General features: G+C 38.6%; 1 protein-coding gene across 1 annotated transcript in view; it reads left to right on the plus strand.

Annotated features, from left to right (window-relative positions):
• LOC143035913 (regulator of microtubule dynamics protein 1-like) overlaps window positions 1–12,926 on the plus strand; it is a 29,293-nt gene extending 16,367 nt beyond the window's left edge. Inside the window, exons 3-5 of the mRNA XM_076203118.1 lie at window positions 2,935–2,990; window positions 3,688–3,825; window positions 10,031–12,926. Coding sequence (XP_076059233.1) covers window positions 2,935–2,990; window positions 3,688–3,825; window positions 10,031–10,193 — 357 coding nt within the window. The 3' untranslated portion in view covers window positions 10,194–12,926. The remainder of the gene's footprint in view (window positions 1–2,934; window positions 2,991–3,687; window positions 3,826–10,030) is intronic.
• Window positions 12,927–16,686: the final 3,760 nt, after the last annotated feature.

Genomic DNA, 16,686 nt, shown 5'->3' on the forward strand with positions numbered 1-16,686 from the left:
TTCTTCCAACAAGAAAACTGGGAAGAAATATACAAAGAAGAAACATCAGTGGAAGAGAAATGGAATATTTTGACAAAAATTTACAAAAAAGGAGTGGAAAAGTATGTCCCAAGACAAAAACAAGAAAAAGAATATGTAAAATGCTGGTACAACAAAAGTTGTAGGGAGTTAAAAGACAAAAGAGACAAAGCCTGGACCAGATGGAAAAAAGACAGAAGACCTGAAAAATGGAAAATATATACTGGTTATAGAAATGAATATGTACAAAAGTGCAGAGAGAAAAAAAGATGTTATAGAAAAGTGTAAAGATCAACCAAAACTATTCTACAGATTTGTAAACAATAAACTGAAAAACAAACAAGACTTGGAGAAATTGAGACAAGGAGGAGTTGAATACACTGAGGAAATGGAAATGGCAGAAATTATGAACAAACATTTTAAATCAGTGTTTACAAGGGAAAATATACAACCTGAAGAGATTGAGTGGAAAGAAAAAGTCCCCCCTATGGAAGAAATAGAAGTAACAAAGAATGAAATATTGACACACTTGGGTAATTTTGATGTCAGAAAATCGCATGGGCCAGATGAAATAGCAAACTGGATTCTGAAAGAATGCAGGAATGAACTGGCAGACAAAATACATAGCATAATAAGCAGTTCCTTAAAAGAAGGAAAAGTTCCAGAAGATTGGAAAAAAGCAAATATAGTACCTATATATAAAGGAGGAAATAAAGAAGAACCTACCAACTATAGACCAGTCTCTCTAACAAGTACAATAGCAAAAATTTGTGAAAGAATTATCAAAAGTAGATGGGTAAAATACTTGGAAAAAAACAACGTACTAAATCCAAGGCAATTTGGATTCAGACAAGGACGGTCATGCGTCACCAATTTAATATGTTACTATTCAAGGCTAATAGATATAATACAAGAAAGAGATGGATGGGCTGATTGTGCATTTCTAGACCTAAAAAAAGCTTTTGACAAAGTACCACATAAGAAGTTGCTTAAGAAATTAGAATATGAAGGAGGAATACAAGGTAAATTGCTAAATTGGATGGAAGACTTTTTGCAAGAAAGAAAAATGAGAGTAGTGATAAGAGATCAGCACTCAAAATGGAATGAAGTAATAAGCGGTGTCCCGCAGGGAACAGTTCTGGCCCCAATAATGTTTGCTATATATATTAATGATATGGATGAAGGAATTGAAAGCTATATGAGCTTCTTTGCAGATGATGCAAAACTACTGAAAAGAGTGAAAACTGAAGAAGATTGTGAATCACTACAGAGGGATCTAAATAAAGTACAAGAATGGAGTAGGAAGTGGGAGATGGAGTTCAATACAAAAAAGTGTAGTATAATGGAATTTGGAAAAAGCAAAAATAGAATAACAGGATCATATAATTTGGGAGAAGAAGGAATAAAAAAAGTAGAAAATGAGAAGGACCTGGGAGTCATTGTTATGAATAATATGTCACCTGAGAAACATATAAATAAGATTTTTGGAGAAACTTATAACTTAATAAGAACAATCAAAGTGGCATTTACATACCTGGATGAAGAAATGGTGAGGAAAATCCTAATCACCCTGATAAGACCAAGATTAGAATATGCAGCAACGATATGGTCACCAAGTACAAAAAAATGTATTAAAAAACTTGAAAGAATACAAAGAGCAATCACAAAACTGGCACCAACACTCTCAAAACTATCATATGAAGAGAGACTACAAAAACTTAAACTACAGACACTAGAGCAAAGAAGAGAGAGAGGAGATTTGATAGCTATTTACAGAATCATGAAAGGCATAGAAATTACTGATAGAGAGAATCTGATAAAATGGGATGACAGAAATACAAGAGGACACGGAAAGAAAATAAAAAAAAGACAGCTATAGAAGAGATTTGAAAAAGAACAGCTTTCCTCACAGAGTAATAGACAGTTGGAACAAGTTAGATGAGAAAGTGGTGTGTGCAAAAACAATACATGAATTTAAAAATAGTTTAGATAAAATGAGATATGAAGACGGGACCCCACGAGCATAGCTCCCCTTCCCGTAAAATACAACTAGGTAAATACACACACACACACATACATACATACATACATATACTAAAGGCTTTTTCCCCCCTTATAAGGGTAGCCAAAAAAATAAAAGCATAAAACCACTTCCACCCATTCCATCCCTATCACACTCCACTCCCCTCCACCCTCTTCAGTCCCTTATATCTTGGCACCTCCAGGATGACAGGTCATCCCTGCATCTTGTCCACTGCCCTGGGTCAGAAGCAGTGTTGCAAAACACAGTACATCCACAGCAAAGCCGCTTTGTTAAATCAGTGACCACTACCCCTCCGTCCCCTCATGCTGAAAAGGAGAAAACGGGGAGAAATCCCTTCGGGCTGCATCAAATTTTTCTCACACAAACTCCCTCACCGGGAGTGGGCATCTCATTCATCTTTTTTATTTTTCCATGCAAATGTACAACAGCCATGTGACTTCTTTTGTGGATACCACAACCACTACCAAATTCACATACCAGCCTCTTCTAGCTCTTTGTATTTGCCAACAGAACAGATCTACATATATATGCTGCATATCATGTAATTTCCCATTTTCCCCCTGAACTCATCCCCTATTCATAACTTGCTGTTCATCTCTCATCACTCCATCCACATACAGGCTAAACAGCCTTGGTTATATCAAGGACCCAGTTAAATTTTAACTAAGTGTAATGTGTAGATTGACATATATCACATGTGTACATGTCTGTAGATGAGATACCTATAAAAAAGAAACAAAATTGTACATACATATATATACCAAAGGCTTTTTCCCCCTTACAAGGGAGGTAGCCAAAAAGAAAAAGGCATAAAAACCATTCCCACCCATTCCATCCCTAAATACACTACATCACTTTTAATTCTTTTACAGAAAGCATGTGAGCTAAATCCAACTGATGGGACATCAAGGTACCTTTTAGGTTATTGGTAAGTATTATAAGCAAATGTTATCTTGTACAGTTCCTATGCTTTGCTTTCTAGTAGGATAATTTTACAGAGCACTTTAGCTACCTTTTATGACCCGCATAGGAAAAACTGGGGCAAAATTATTTCCTCACCCTACCAGAGGACAGAGGGGTAAAGGAAAATATATATTCAAAGAAAGAGTACAGGACAATTTTAAGAGGGAACAGCATAATGGAGGGATAGTCACAGCACAAAAAGTAGCATCATTCCTCTAGGGGTACAGATTTTTCTCTAACATAGACAAAAATAATGTGTGGTTTTAATCCATAGTATATATTAAATTGATGCAGCCCAAAGGGATTTATATGTATATTTATATATATATATATATATATATATATATATATATATATATATATATATATATATATATATATATATATATATGAGAGAGAGAGGTGAGGTGGCAAAATGAAAAGTTAAGGCTAGTAGTGAGTTTATTCAGAGCCAGACATTTCGACCTTTACGATCTTCCTCAGTGGACTGAAAACAGTATCTTTCACTTTAGTCAAACTCCTAATTTTGCTTGACAAGAAAAAATAATGATCGGCCATTCTTTCATTGATCAGTTTGTAGTCTTACGTTGACCTCTAGAGTTTCTCATGCTTATGTTTATCTACTAGCATTATTGTTGCTATATTTTATGTTCAACTTGCAGGTACTACACCATTGCAGAAATCCCGTGGTATCAGCGGAAAATTGCATCATTGATATTTGCTACACCTCCTTCAGGAACCTATCAAGATGCTCTAGACCAGTGCCTGCATGCAGAAAAGTTGGAGCCCAATTTCTATAGGTAAACCATATCCTTAGCCTACCACCTTAACCTTTTACCAAGTAGACTTTGTTTACACAGCTAAATATAATTGTTTTTCACTAATCAAATAGAAATCAGGAGAGGAACAAAGGGAATAATTGGTGAGGAGCAGTGTGGGTTTAGGACTGGTGGGGTTGCGTGGATCAGATTTTTGTGGTAAGGCAGATATGTGAGAAAGCTTTAGGAAAAGGTGAGGGTGTTTTTTTTTTTTTTTTTTTTTGGGGGGGGGATAGTTATGGATTTGGAAAAGGTTTATGACAGGGTAGACAGGAAGGCACTGTGGGAGGTATTACAGATATATGGGATAGGATGAAATCTGTTAAGAGCAGTCAAGAGTTTTTATGAGAAAATAGCATGTGTTAGAATCAGAAATGGAGAAAGTGAATGGTTTGAGGTAAAGGTGGGACTTCATCAAAGATGTGTTATGTCGCCTTGGCTGTTCAATTTACATAAGAACATAAGAATGAAGGAGACTGCAAGAGACCATGAGGCCTACACTAGGCAGTTCTTTGTCCATTACCACCTGTAATCCCCATCCATAAAGTTGTCTAATTAATTCTTAAAACAACTGATAGTTTCAATGTTTACTACATGGTTACTAAGTCTGTTCCATTCATTGACCACCCTATTAGTAAACCAATTTTTGCCTATTTCCTTTTTAAATCTAAATTTGTCCAGTTTAAATCTATTACTGCAAGTCCTGCCCTATTGTCTTAATATGATGACCTTGTTTGTATCACCCTTGTTAAAGGCTTTGATCCACTTAAACATCTCTATTAGATCACCTTGCACTCTGCGTCTTTCCAGAGAGTGTAAGTTAAGGTGCTTAAGCCTCTCTTGATAAGGTACATTTTTTAGCCCATGTATCATTCTCCTCTGTACTGATTCTTGTGATTTGATGTCCATTCTATAAGACAGAGACCAAAACCATACCACATAGTCAAGGATGGGTCTAACACTAGATAGAGTTTGATAATTACCTCTGGACTTCTCTTCATAACCATCCTAGCAATGAAACCTAATGCTCTGTTTGCTTTATTCCTGGCACTAATGCACTGTTTACGGGATTTAAGGTAAGGACTCGCTAGAACTCCCAAGTCTCTTGTACACTCATTTTTCTCTAAAAACATGTTATCTAAGCTATATCTATTTTTGGGGTTGTGTAGCTCTACGTTTAACACGCTGCACTTTGAGATATTGAAGTTCATTTGTCATTTCACTGATCATGTGAACAATTTGTTTAGATCATCCTGCAGAATCTTGGCATAGTCTCCTGACCTAATTAGGCATCCTATTTTAGTGTCATACCCAAACTTACTAACATCACTATTAATTCCATTGTCCAAGTTGTTTATGTACATAATGAACAATAAGGGACCCAAAACTGAGCCCTGGGGGACCCCACTAGAAACACTCCCCCACCTGGATTTTACACCATTTATGGTGACCCGCTGTTTTCTGTCACTGATCCAAGCTCTAATCAATTACAACATTTTTCCTCCCATGCCATGGGTTTTGATTTTATTTATTAGTCTCTGGTGGAGCTTACTGTTGAATGCTTTGCTAAAGCTAAGGTAAACAACATTGTAACTATCATTGTTATCTGACGTCTTGTATACTTTAGTGTAAAAGGATAGAAGATAGGTCACACATGACTTACCCTTGGAGAAACCATGTTGTCACGAATCAAATTATATCTCTCAATGTGTTCTGAGTATGGTAGCTATTATTGATTCAAGCATTTTACCTATAACTGATTGGCCTGTAGTTGCATATAGACTATTTATCTCCCCTTTTTGAAAACAGGAACAATATTTGCCTGCCCCCAGGCAATAGGCACAAAACCAATGTCTACCAACTTGTTAAATATTTCTGTTAACTGGTCGCAGATTTCAAATTTATATTCTTTAAACACTCAGAAAAATTTATACAAGAATGGGGTAGTGCGAGAGGTAAATGAAAGGGTAACAGGTAGGGGATTGGAGATGGTTAAAGGAAATGGAGAAAAGTGGGAGATAAGCCAGATATTGTTTGCTGACAACACTGCACTTGTAGCAGGATCAGAGGAGGAATTGAGGAAGTTAGTAACAGAGTTTGGGAAGGTGTGTTGAAAAAGGAAGTTGAAGATAAATGTGGTGGGGAAAGAATACTGCCACCAAGTCTTCCCACTTGAGTTGTAAGAGGCAACAAAAACAAGACAGGGATTAGGACTAGGCATCCTTCTCCCTGTAGCCCCATAGGGGACATTCCTAAAAAAGTAAAGGCATAAGAGGGTCTAGGAGTTTTCCAACCAGTACCCTAAGGTTTGAGTCTTCTAATGTGTGTGGATGTGTTCAGATGAGAATAAAGGGGAAAAGATAGGCAGTATGTTTGTGAGAAGAAAGATGGATGTGTTGGCATTGAGTGAAATTAAGTTGAGAGGGAGGGATGAGTGTGAGTTTGAGAGTGTGGTTGGGAGGTTCTCAGGAGTGAAGAAAGGACGAGGGAGAGAAGGGGTGGCTATACTAGCAAGTGAAGAGAAGTAAGTGTGTAGTGGAGTGGAAGGGGGTTTCTTCAAGGTTGATGTGGATTAAGGTGAAACAGGGAAGGGAGATGAGGGTTTTTGTAAGTGCATATGGGCCTGGTAGTGAGAAGAGTGTAGAGGAAAGGGAGGCTTTTTGGATGGATTTAAATGAGTGCATAGAGGGATTAGGGAGAAATATCAATGTAGTGGTATTGGGAGACCTTAATGCTAGGGTAGGAAATGAACCAATAGATGGAGTGGTTGAGAAGTGTGGAGTTCCAGGAAAAAATCATAGTGGAGAGTTGATGATGATGTCTAGAAAAAGAGTTGATAATAACAAATACAGTGTTTAGGAAGAAAGTCAAGCATAAGTACACATGGTAGTGGGTGGTGGATGGAAGGGTGGTAGATAGAGGGTTATGGACTACATAGTGGTAACCAGGAGTATAGTAGGAAGAGTTAAGGATGTACGTGTTCTAAGGGGAGAGAGTGGAGGAATATCAGATCATTTTTTGGTGGAAGGTAAGTTGAGAGTGGAGGATAGATGTAGAAAGAGGAAAAGGACAAAAGATAGTGAGGTACCTAGAGTGAACTGCTTAAATGAGAAAGAAAAGGAGAAGGAGTACAAGAAGAAGCTGAGAGAGGAGTGGGAGGTAGTGAAAGATAGAGTAGAATTAAGAGTGGAGGAGGAATGGGGATGGTTCAAGTGTGCAGAGTTGATGTGTGAAACAAGAAGGATAGGAGGAAATAGAAAGAAGGGTAGTGAGTGGTGGGATGAGGAAGCAAAGAAGGTTGTAGAAGAGAAGAAGCAAGCTTTCACAGATTGGTTACAAAAAAGGACCAGGGAATCATATGAAAGGTACAAAGGAAAGAGAAGAGAAGTAAAGCATTAGATAAAGGAGGGAAAGAGCAGAGCAGATGTGAAATGGGTAAGAGTATGACAGGAAATTTTGAAAGTAATAAAAAAAATGGAAAGAAATTAAGAGGAAGAGGTGAATCAAGTAGAGAAGAAAAGGTAAAAGGTGCAGATGCAGAGATGATAATGGAAGTGAAGGCAGTGAGAGGAAGATGGGCAGAGTATTGTAGGGAGTTGCTAAATGTGAAGGAGGATAGGAAGGGAAAGGTAGTTGCAGTGGGAAGCACTAAGAAAATGACTGTGATGAGTGAGGAAAATGGAGGAGAAATAAGGAAAGATGAAGTGAAGGCAGTCATTAAGATGATGAGAGCAGGTAAAGCACCTGGGTTGGAGAATGTCATGCAAAATGTCAGAAAAAAGGAGGTACAGTGGTGGTGAACTGGCAGGTGAGGTTATTAAATGTTTGTTTAAGAGAGGTTAGAGTGCTGGAGGACTGGAGGAGTATCTGTATAGTTCCACTTTACAAGGGAAAAGAGACATGTGTGAGTGTAGTTGTTTCAGAGCAATCAGCTTGTTAAGTGTAGTTTTGAAGGCACATGGGAGGGTCTTGATTGAGAGGATTAGGAGAGGAAGAGAGGGAGTAATTGATGAGGAACAGTGTGGATTTAGGACAGGTAGGGGTTGCATAGATCAGATTTTTGTGGTAAGACAGATATGTGAGAAAGCTATAGAAAAAGGTAAGGATGCTTTAGGGCTTTTATGGATCTGGAAAAAGCTTATAACAGGGTAGACAGGAAGGCACTGTTGGAGGTATTGCAGATATATGGCATAGGAGGAAAGCTGTTAAGAGCAATCAAAAGTTTTTATGAGAGTAGTAGTGTGTGTGTTAGGATTAGAGAGCGAGTAGTTTGAGGTAAAGGTGGGACTTCATCAATGATATTTTATATCACCCTGGTTGTTCAATTTATATATGGATGGGGTGGTGCAAGAGGTAAATGCAAGGGTAGTGGGTCAGGGATTGGAGGTGGTTAAAGAAAATGGAGAAAAGTGGGAGATAAGCCAGTTGTTGTTTGCTGAGGACACTGTGGTTGTAGCAGGATCAGAGGAAGGATTGTGGAAGTTAGTGACAGTTGGGAAGGTGTGCAAAAGAAGGAAGTTGAAGATAAATGTGGGTAAAAGTAAGGTGATAAGATGTACAAAAGGAAAAAGTGGCAGCAGACTGGAAGTGAGTATTAAGGGAGAGAGACTGGAGGAAGTGGATAGTTTTAGATACTTGGGTGCAAATGTGGCGGAAAAGGGAGGAGTGGAGGTAGAATGTAGATTGAGAGAAGCAAGTAAATGCTTTGGGGGATTAAAAAGTGTAATGAGAAATAGACATTTGGAAATGGATGCTAAGAGGAGATTGTATGAAGGAGTGATTGTGCCAACAGCACTGTATGGGGCAGAAACATGGAACATAAGAGAGGAAGAAAGAAAAAGTTTAAATGTGTTTGAGATGAAATGTCTGAAGTATGATAGGGGTTACTAAGCTGAATAGAGTGAGAAATGAGGAGAGTGGGGATAGAAAGGGAGTTGGGAGATAGGGTTGATGAAAGAGTATTGAGATGATTTGGACACATGGAAAGAAGGTGTAAAGAAAAATTTGTAAAAGAGGTGTGGAAGGCAGAGCTGGATGGAGTGAACATGAGGGGGCAACCAAGGATGAGATGGATGGATGGATTGGGTAAAAGGGGCATTGGGAAAGAAGGGGATGTCTGACAAGGAAGGAAATGAGAAAAAAGAAGATGGAGTGAATGGAGAATGGTTGTGTGTTGATGATGTTGTGATGCATAAAAGGGAGTGGGTAGGGGATATGTGTGAATAATATTTTGATGCACCCCGGATGGATTTATTATTCCCCATCTTCTCTTTATCTGCACGAGGGAATGGAGAGGTTTTTTTTTTTTTTTTTTTTTTCCCAATTAAATGAAGCGGCCTTGCTGTAGATGTGCTGTGTCTTGCTGCATTACTTCTGATCCAGGGCAATGGGCAAGATGCAGGGATGACCCATCATCCATGAGGAGCCAAGAAAAGAGGGAGGGGTAGTGAATGGGAGTGGAGTGTGTGGCGGATGAAATTGTTGGGAGTGGATTTATGCCTTTTGATCTTGTCTACATCCCTTGTAAGGGAGAAAAAGCCCTTGCTATATGTATGTATAGTTTTTTATCTTCAGAGAAGATTCAAAACAGATAATAATTTCAGAAATAATGAAATGTATTATCTCATTTGAATAAATGTTTTAATATATACATAATGCTACCTCCCCATAATTCATAAGGTACTGAGATGGGAAGAGTGCAAATTGAATTTGAATGTGTTTGAAGTGGGTACTGCTTGCTTCATTTGGTATCCCTCTCCCCACCAATTAAAGGGGAAAGTGCCTTTGGTGTATTTACCTAGTTGTATTATACGGGAAGTGAGCTATGCTCGTGGTGACCCATCTTTTTATCTCTCAGATTCAAGTTTTTTTTAAAATCTTGAATAGTGTTTGCACACACTGTTTCTTTATCTAATTTGTTCCAAGTATCTATCACTCTGTGTGGGAACCTGTTCTTTTTTAGATCTTTTCTGTAATTATCTTTTTTTAGTTTCTTTTAGTGTCCTTGTTTTTCCAGTATCCCATTTCAACAAGTCATTCTTATCTAAAATTTCCATTCCTTTCATTATTCTATAGATAGTAAGTCACCTCTTGTATATGTGTGCATTAAATATTTTATGCTTTAATTTCATCTTCACCCTAATTAGTTTTTTTTTTTTTACTAATCCCTTGATTCCTGTCTTTTCAGCAAAAACTTGTTGATGATTGGGAAGTGTTATGAAAAGCTTGGAAACCGTGAAGAAGCCATTGTATATATACGCAAAGTTAAAGAATACCTCATCAAGACAGCTGATGACCGTGAGTCAGTTGATGAGGCCACACAACTACTTAAGAAGTTTGGAGTTGTGTGAAGGTTGTATTGAAGTGTAGAAAGTTGTATATCGATAGTAATGAACAAAGGATAGTTGTAGGAGTATTTTGCTAACTTTTTTTATGCTGCTACAAAAGCACACTATTGAAGGTGCTCACAAAAGATTTATGCCATTTTCATTTTCTGAACAAGTTGGCAAATATATATATATATATATATATCATAACTTTTGAAAATACTAAAAATGCATTCTTTAAAGATGACAAAGCTCATTGTATGCTTCTAATTTTTTAATACAACTGTCATGCTATGAACATCTAGTCATTTAGATGGATGCAATGTGTAAACTTTTATGAGACATTTGTTATACCATATATTCTTAAGGGTAATTTGTTTTTGTATGTTGTACAGCTTTTATATAATATTTTATACTTGCATTGCAATAATATATAGCAAATCTTCAGGTATGAAAAACTCATTTTTAGGACGGTACACTATAGTGCATCTTTGTAATCTTGGTAATGCAATATGTGACTCAACTGAAATTGATTGGAAGGATTTAACAAGAAAGCATCACCAGAAAGAACAATTATGGTGGTAGATAAATTCTTTATACTCATACTGTCAACAAAGATCATTGTGACAGACATCCACAACAGCAACAAGAAATGGCTAACAAACACCTTAGCTGGAAATGAGTGCAGAGTATCCCACAACAACCATGATAAAAAATATTGTACATTGTAGTTCACTAAGGAGCAGTACTCTTACCTGCAGAAATTAACCTAACATCTTAGCTATGATTAGCCTCTTCAGTATGAGTCAAATTCTCGCGCACAGTATCGGATGCCTAATGCACAATGCATCACACTACTTATGTTTACTGCTATATTACTCCTTCTCTTTCACTCTAGTAATAAACAAAGAAAACTTTATCAAACCAGGTCACAGAATTCAGGGGCCACTTGGCCACAACTACAAAATAAAAATAATCAAGACACCAGCATCGTTGTATACCCACTAGTGCCTCAATTTTTTGCTATGAGTGTGTGCAGATATTTGCATGTGTGCAAACTTTGCCTTCTCTGAAAAGTATGTGTACTCCTATACAAATCACCATCTGATCATTTAAGCAGATACGCACAAGTTGTAAGTGTGTACAGTACTACCTCTCATTAACGGACTAAAAGGGGGGTAACGGTGTCCGTTGGTGTGAATAATCTGTTGATTTGGAGTGGTTTTTGGGTGGCATAGTGATTGCACGCACTAAACAACAGCACCAAAAACACAACAAAAACACCGCAAACACAGCTAATTAACGTCTGTTAATGAGAGGTCTCACTGAATTACATATTACCTCCACCAAGGAGTGGAAGCGATAGAGTTTGAAGAGGAAAAAAAAAGAACAAAGCAATTATTGGTTTGACGGTTGGCAAGTTGCCATATTTTTAGAGATTTTATAAATTGATGTTTGGGTGGAACTTCTTTATTGAACAGATTTTAATATAATTTGAAGACCTTTTGTGCACACATTTTTTCTTTGTGTGTGCTAGTTGTAAAATGTGCATGTGTGCACATGTGCACAGCTTAGAGGGAATGTTGCTCATGACACCTGTGTAGGCATCATCGTATGGAAGATATTAAAAGATTGTACGTTTTAGTTCTCAAATGAGCAATACTCTCACTTGCACAATTTAACTTCTTCACAAGTAATCTTCCCACACCATACCCAGAGTATTATTACTAAAGCACTTACCTGTTAGAACACCCAAACTTGCTTAGACAAGCTACAGCAATGACCAAGAGAAAATAGAATTGATTCCTCCCCTCAAAAATCATCAGTGACATTGCCCACCCCAGACAATGATGGATAAAATATATGTATTTATATATATATATATATCCAATAGTAAAATTGACTCAACTATGCCTCCAGAGCATGGTTCCCTATAATCAAGAAAGCAAGCATAGACACCCTACAAAGTACACAAAAGAAAACCTTAAGAGCAATAACATGATGCACTAAAACCACCCTAATGGGACAACACAGGTACTGTATATATAAAGAAAAATAACATACTTGTTTTCCCATTACTTTTATATAGTTTTTCTTTCATTTATGTACAGTATACAGTATTGCAAGGACCAATGGCTGGTACCTGCAAGTTGTGGTCCTGTGAGGTGGATGTCAGAGAATCATCTCTACCATCCATTTTCAAAACCTATCAAGACCCACATCTCCACTTGAAATAGGCTGACCTGGTGTGTGGACTGGGCCCAAGATCTCTTTATCAACTTTGAGTATGTGTTCTCTGTCTTTTCATATAAGAAAAGCTGATGATTGGTGACTGCCTCATTCTTCCTACTACTGTAAGCCAGTGAAATAAAAATGGTTTCATACTAATACAACAGACAACAGGCCAATGTTTCTTACCAGAGAAATCTATGACAGGGCCCAAGGACCATTGCCAGCTGCTGTTTGGTTGTGGCTTTCCATTTAGTGAAATTCAAAATAACATATAACGCACAAGGAATTGTTTATATTTTTTCTTTTATCGAAGATAAACTGGTTATACACACAAATGACATCTGTGAATCAGTGCAGTCATTAATTTTTACCCATAAGGATCTATGAATCGGCATAATCCTTCATTTTTACCCATAAGGATAGTGTCTTACTGGTTTTCAGAAACCAGCTTTATTAAACTGTATAGTTTTGTATAGCCACAATATTAGATTTCATTTGATGTATGCAAATAAAATGAAGACATGACATTTTTTTTTTTTTTGTCCTATGTCCTATATCAAGGGGGGATGGAGAGAGGGGGGCGCCGATTAAATGAAGCGGCCTTGCTGTGGATGTGCTGTGTCTTGCGACACTGCTTCTGACCCAGGGTGGTGGGCAGGGTGCAGGGATGACCCATCATCCAGGAGGTGCTCAGATGAGAGGGAGGGTGGGAGGGGTGTGGAGTGTATTTAGGGATGAAATGGGTGGGAGTGTTTGTATGCCTTTCCCTTTTTGGCTACCTCCCTTGGAAGGGGGAAAAAACCTTGGTATATGTATGTATGTATGTCCTATATCCTATCTAGGGTATTGGCTGCATGTTATTTTGGAGTTAAAAGCTGCCAAGTATCATGCAGCTGATACTTTGGGTCTATATGGAGGAGGAGATTGAGGAAGTTGGTGGCAGAGTTTGGGGGAGTATGTGATAGAAGAAAGCTAAAGGTAAATGTGGGTAAAAGGTGATGAGATGTACAAGGGGTGAAAGTGGCAGTAGACTGGAAGTGAGCATTAAGGGAGAGCGACTGGAGGAAGTGGATAGTTTTAGATACTTGGGTGCAAATGTGGCAGGAAAAGGTGGAGGTAGAATGTAGATTGAGAGAAGCGAGTAAATGCCTTGGTGGATTAAAGAGTGTAATGAGGAATAGACATTTGGGAATGGATGCTAAGAGGAGACTGTATGAAGGAGTGATTGTGCCAACAACACTATGGGGCAGAAACATGGAACATAAGAAGAGAGAAGGAGTTTGAATGTGTTTGAGATGAGGTGTCTGAGAAGTATGATGGGGGTTACTAGGCTAGATAGTGTGAGAAATGAGGAGAACGGGGGTGGAAAGGGAGCTGGGTTGATGAAAGAATATTAGAATGGTTTGGACACATGGAAAGAATGAGTGAAGAAAGACTAGTAAAAGAGGTATGGAAGGCAGATGTGGAGGGAGTGAACATGAGGGGACGTCCTAGGATGAGGTGGATGGATGGGGTGAAGTGGGCTTTGGGGAAGAGGGGAATGTCTGTTGAGGAAGGACGGGAGAGGACAGAAGACGGGTGAATGGAGAATGGTTGTATATGGATGATGTGATTGCATGAGGTGGAATGGGTGGGGTGGGGGTGAGGTAGTATGTGTGAGCAAAATTTGACACAGCCCGAAGGGATTTCTCCCCGTCCTCTCCTTTTATGCAATGGGGGGATGGAGAGGGGGGGGTCGCCAATTTAATGAAGCGGCCTTGCTGTGGATGTGCTGTGTCTTGCGACACTGCTTCTGACCCAGGGCAGTGGACAAGGTGCAGGGATGACCCGTCATCCAGGAGGTGCTCAGATAAGAGGGAGGGTGGAGGGGTGTGGAGTGTATTCAGGGATGGAATGGGTGGAAATGATTTTATGCCTTTCCCTTTTTGGCTACCTCCCTTGTAAGGGGGAAAAAGCCTTGGTATATGTATGTATGTATGTATATGGAGTTCCCCTATGGACCAAAGCCATGACATCACAACATCAGCTCTGTGGGTCCTAAGGAACCCCAGCCCTGAGCGCGTGACGTTAAGATTGCTAATTTTCCAATTTGCCAAATTTTTAATTTCCACTTTTCCGATTACATATTTTCTGACCATTAATATTTAAAATTTTCATATTCATTATTTAAAAGTATAGCCAACTCCTGAATTAGCATATATGAGGCATAATGAGTATATTAGAATATTACGTACTGTTCCAAGCAATGATGACATGACGTCACAATCTTCTGCATTTCAAGTCACTGCCTTCGTCTACTGAATAGAGGTAAGAGCTCTAAATTATATTCAGTTTGATATAGGAACTTATTTTCTGTGATTTATACTATACGGTGATAGTGACATAGTATATCTATCATAAAGTTTATATTTATAAACGTTGTTACTCGCTCAAGTCCCATGGGACTCCCTGAATGATAATGAGTGGGAGTGGGATGACGAGACGTGACATAACATAAGCATAAAGGAGTCTCTCCTTATTCCAGTTTACTTTCCTTCGAGAGAGCACGAGGACCGCACACAACTGGTAAGTCTTAAGCTAATAGTAACCTGCTTTAAAAAGAGGAGCCATTTAAGATTTTATTTGACCCAACGGGTCACGGGTGGTCTAGTTTTGTACTAATTCTCTTTTATTTTATTTTTTTTTATGGGACACTCGATGTACTCATCGGCATCCCGTTTTGAAATATTTCTTATGATCTCCTTTAATTCTTGTTTTATTTCTCTTTTCTCCTTCTTTAATTCTTCTTTTTCTTGGAAAGTCCTTTCCCAAACCTTAAGGGGGACCGACACATTTGATTCCAATTCCGATTCGTCGACGGCATAGTCGTAATCAGGCAGGATCATTGCCGTTGCGGCTTCTTCACTAATATTGTAAGCTGAAGCAGGAATCTCAACGGATCCCAATTCAGGTTCCATGGGACATTTTTGCCGGATTTCGGAAGGTGGTCATAAACACGCCGGGAAGACCATAGCCATAACAATTGTAACACAGTAACAGTCTTTACTTATAAGGGTGAATATTCAATTTTTCCTTGTAAATTGTGATATCATATGGGAGGTTTTCATTGTTAAATGTGACATCTCAAGAACCTCTTGTTCCGACAATTCATGTATAGGTCTTGGTTGAAAATAACCCCCTTGGTATAGCTAAAGTTGTATTGGGGTTTTATTTCTTTGACAACTCCATCAGGTTTGATTTTTGAATTAGATGTCATTGCTGCTTGAGTAGGAGACCTAGCATGTATTAGGAAACTTGTTCGTCCAAAATTTGTAATTCTGGAATTACCTATATCTCCAGCTTTAACCTTTGTTTCCTAAAAGTATACAAGTTTGCTCACTCACCCCTGGTTGTTGCAATGAGCCAAGTAGCTGGCTTAGGTGTTCTTGAGATGTTTGTGTATTGTGGACTTTTATTATGCACTGTAGGGTAATATACATCTAAATTAGGTGGTACCTTATTGACCAAAGAGCAATTGATATCATTTGAAATATTTTCTGAATAGGCCTTCTTTGCCTCATTGTGGAAAGAATATACTATCCATACTTGCCAGTGGTTGGAGGTGTCTGACAGCCGTAGCCTGATTTCTTTTATACAACCAAATTCACTGAATTTTTTTGAAGTGTTTTCATGATTCAAGACTCTTAAATATCTAAAGTCTTTTCACTGCCTTGGGATTTCAAATGGTTCTAGTGTAATCATCGTTGGTTTGGCAGTCATAGTGGAAGCTGCCTTTTCATTTGAATCTTTATCCATTTTCGGTCCAGGGTCTTTGTTGTCGAGATTTTCCGTTGCCTTGCGTGGGTCGTCAACTGGGTCAGAGGAGAGTTTATTTGAAAGGGTCAAATTTGTGGTAATGTTTGTTAATACTTTGGAAGAGTGATTAGGGGGAGGATCAGGAAGATCAGGAGGAATGGGAGGAGGCAAGAGTTTAGGGTCTGCTGCAATTGCAGGTAGTGGAGTCGCCATTGTCAAGTTTATATCTCTTGGCTGTCACCATACATCAGATTTTTTTTAGTTAACAAGCCCACCGGCTGCGCCGGCCCGGCTACGCCGGGGGCCTTGGCCTGCGGCGCTGCGCCGTAGGCGCGGGCGCTGCGCGCCCTGGGCTACGCCCCTTTTTTGGAAAATAAAGAGTTCTTCTTCGAGTTCTTCTTCGAGTTCTTCGAGTTCTTCTTCGAGTTCTTCGAGTTCTTCTTCGAGTTCTCCTTCTTCGAGTTCTTCTTCGAGTTCTTCTCTTTCGAGT

The sequence above is a fragment of the Oratosquilla oratoria genome, chromosome 19 (genome assembly GCF_046742065.1).
Source record: "Oratosquilla oratoria isolate Oo_2021 chromosome 19, ASM4674206v1, whole genome shotgun sequence".
In the NCBI taxonomy this organism is placed as follows: Eukaryota; Metazoa; Arthropoda; class Malacostraca; order Stomatopoda; family Squillidae; genus Oratosquilla; species Oratosquilla oratoria.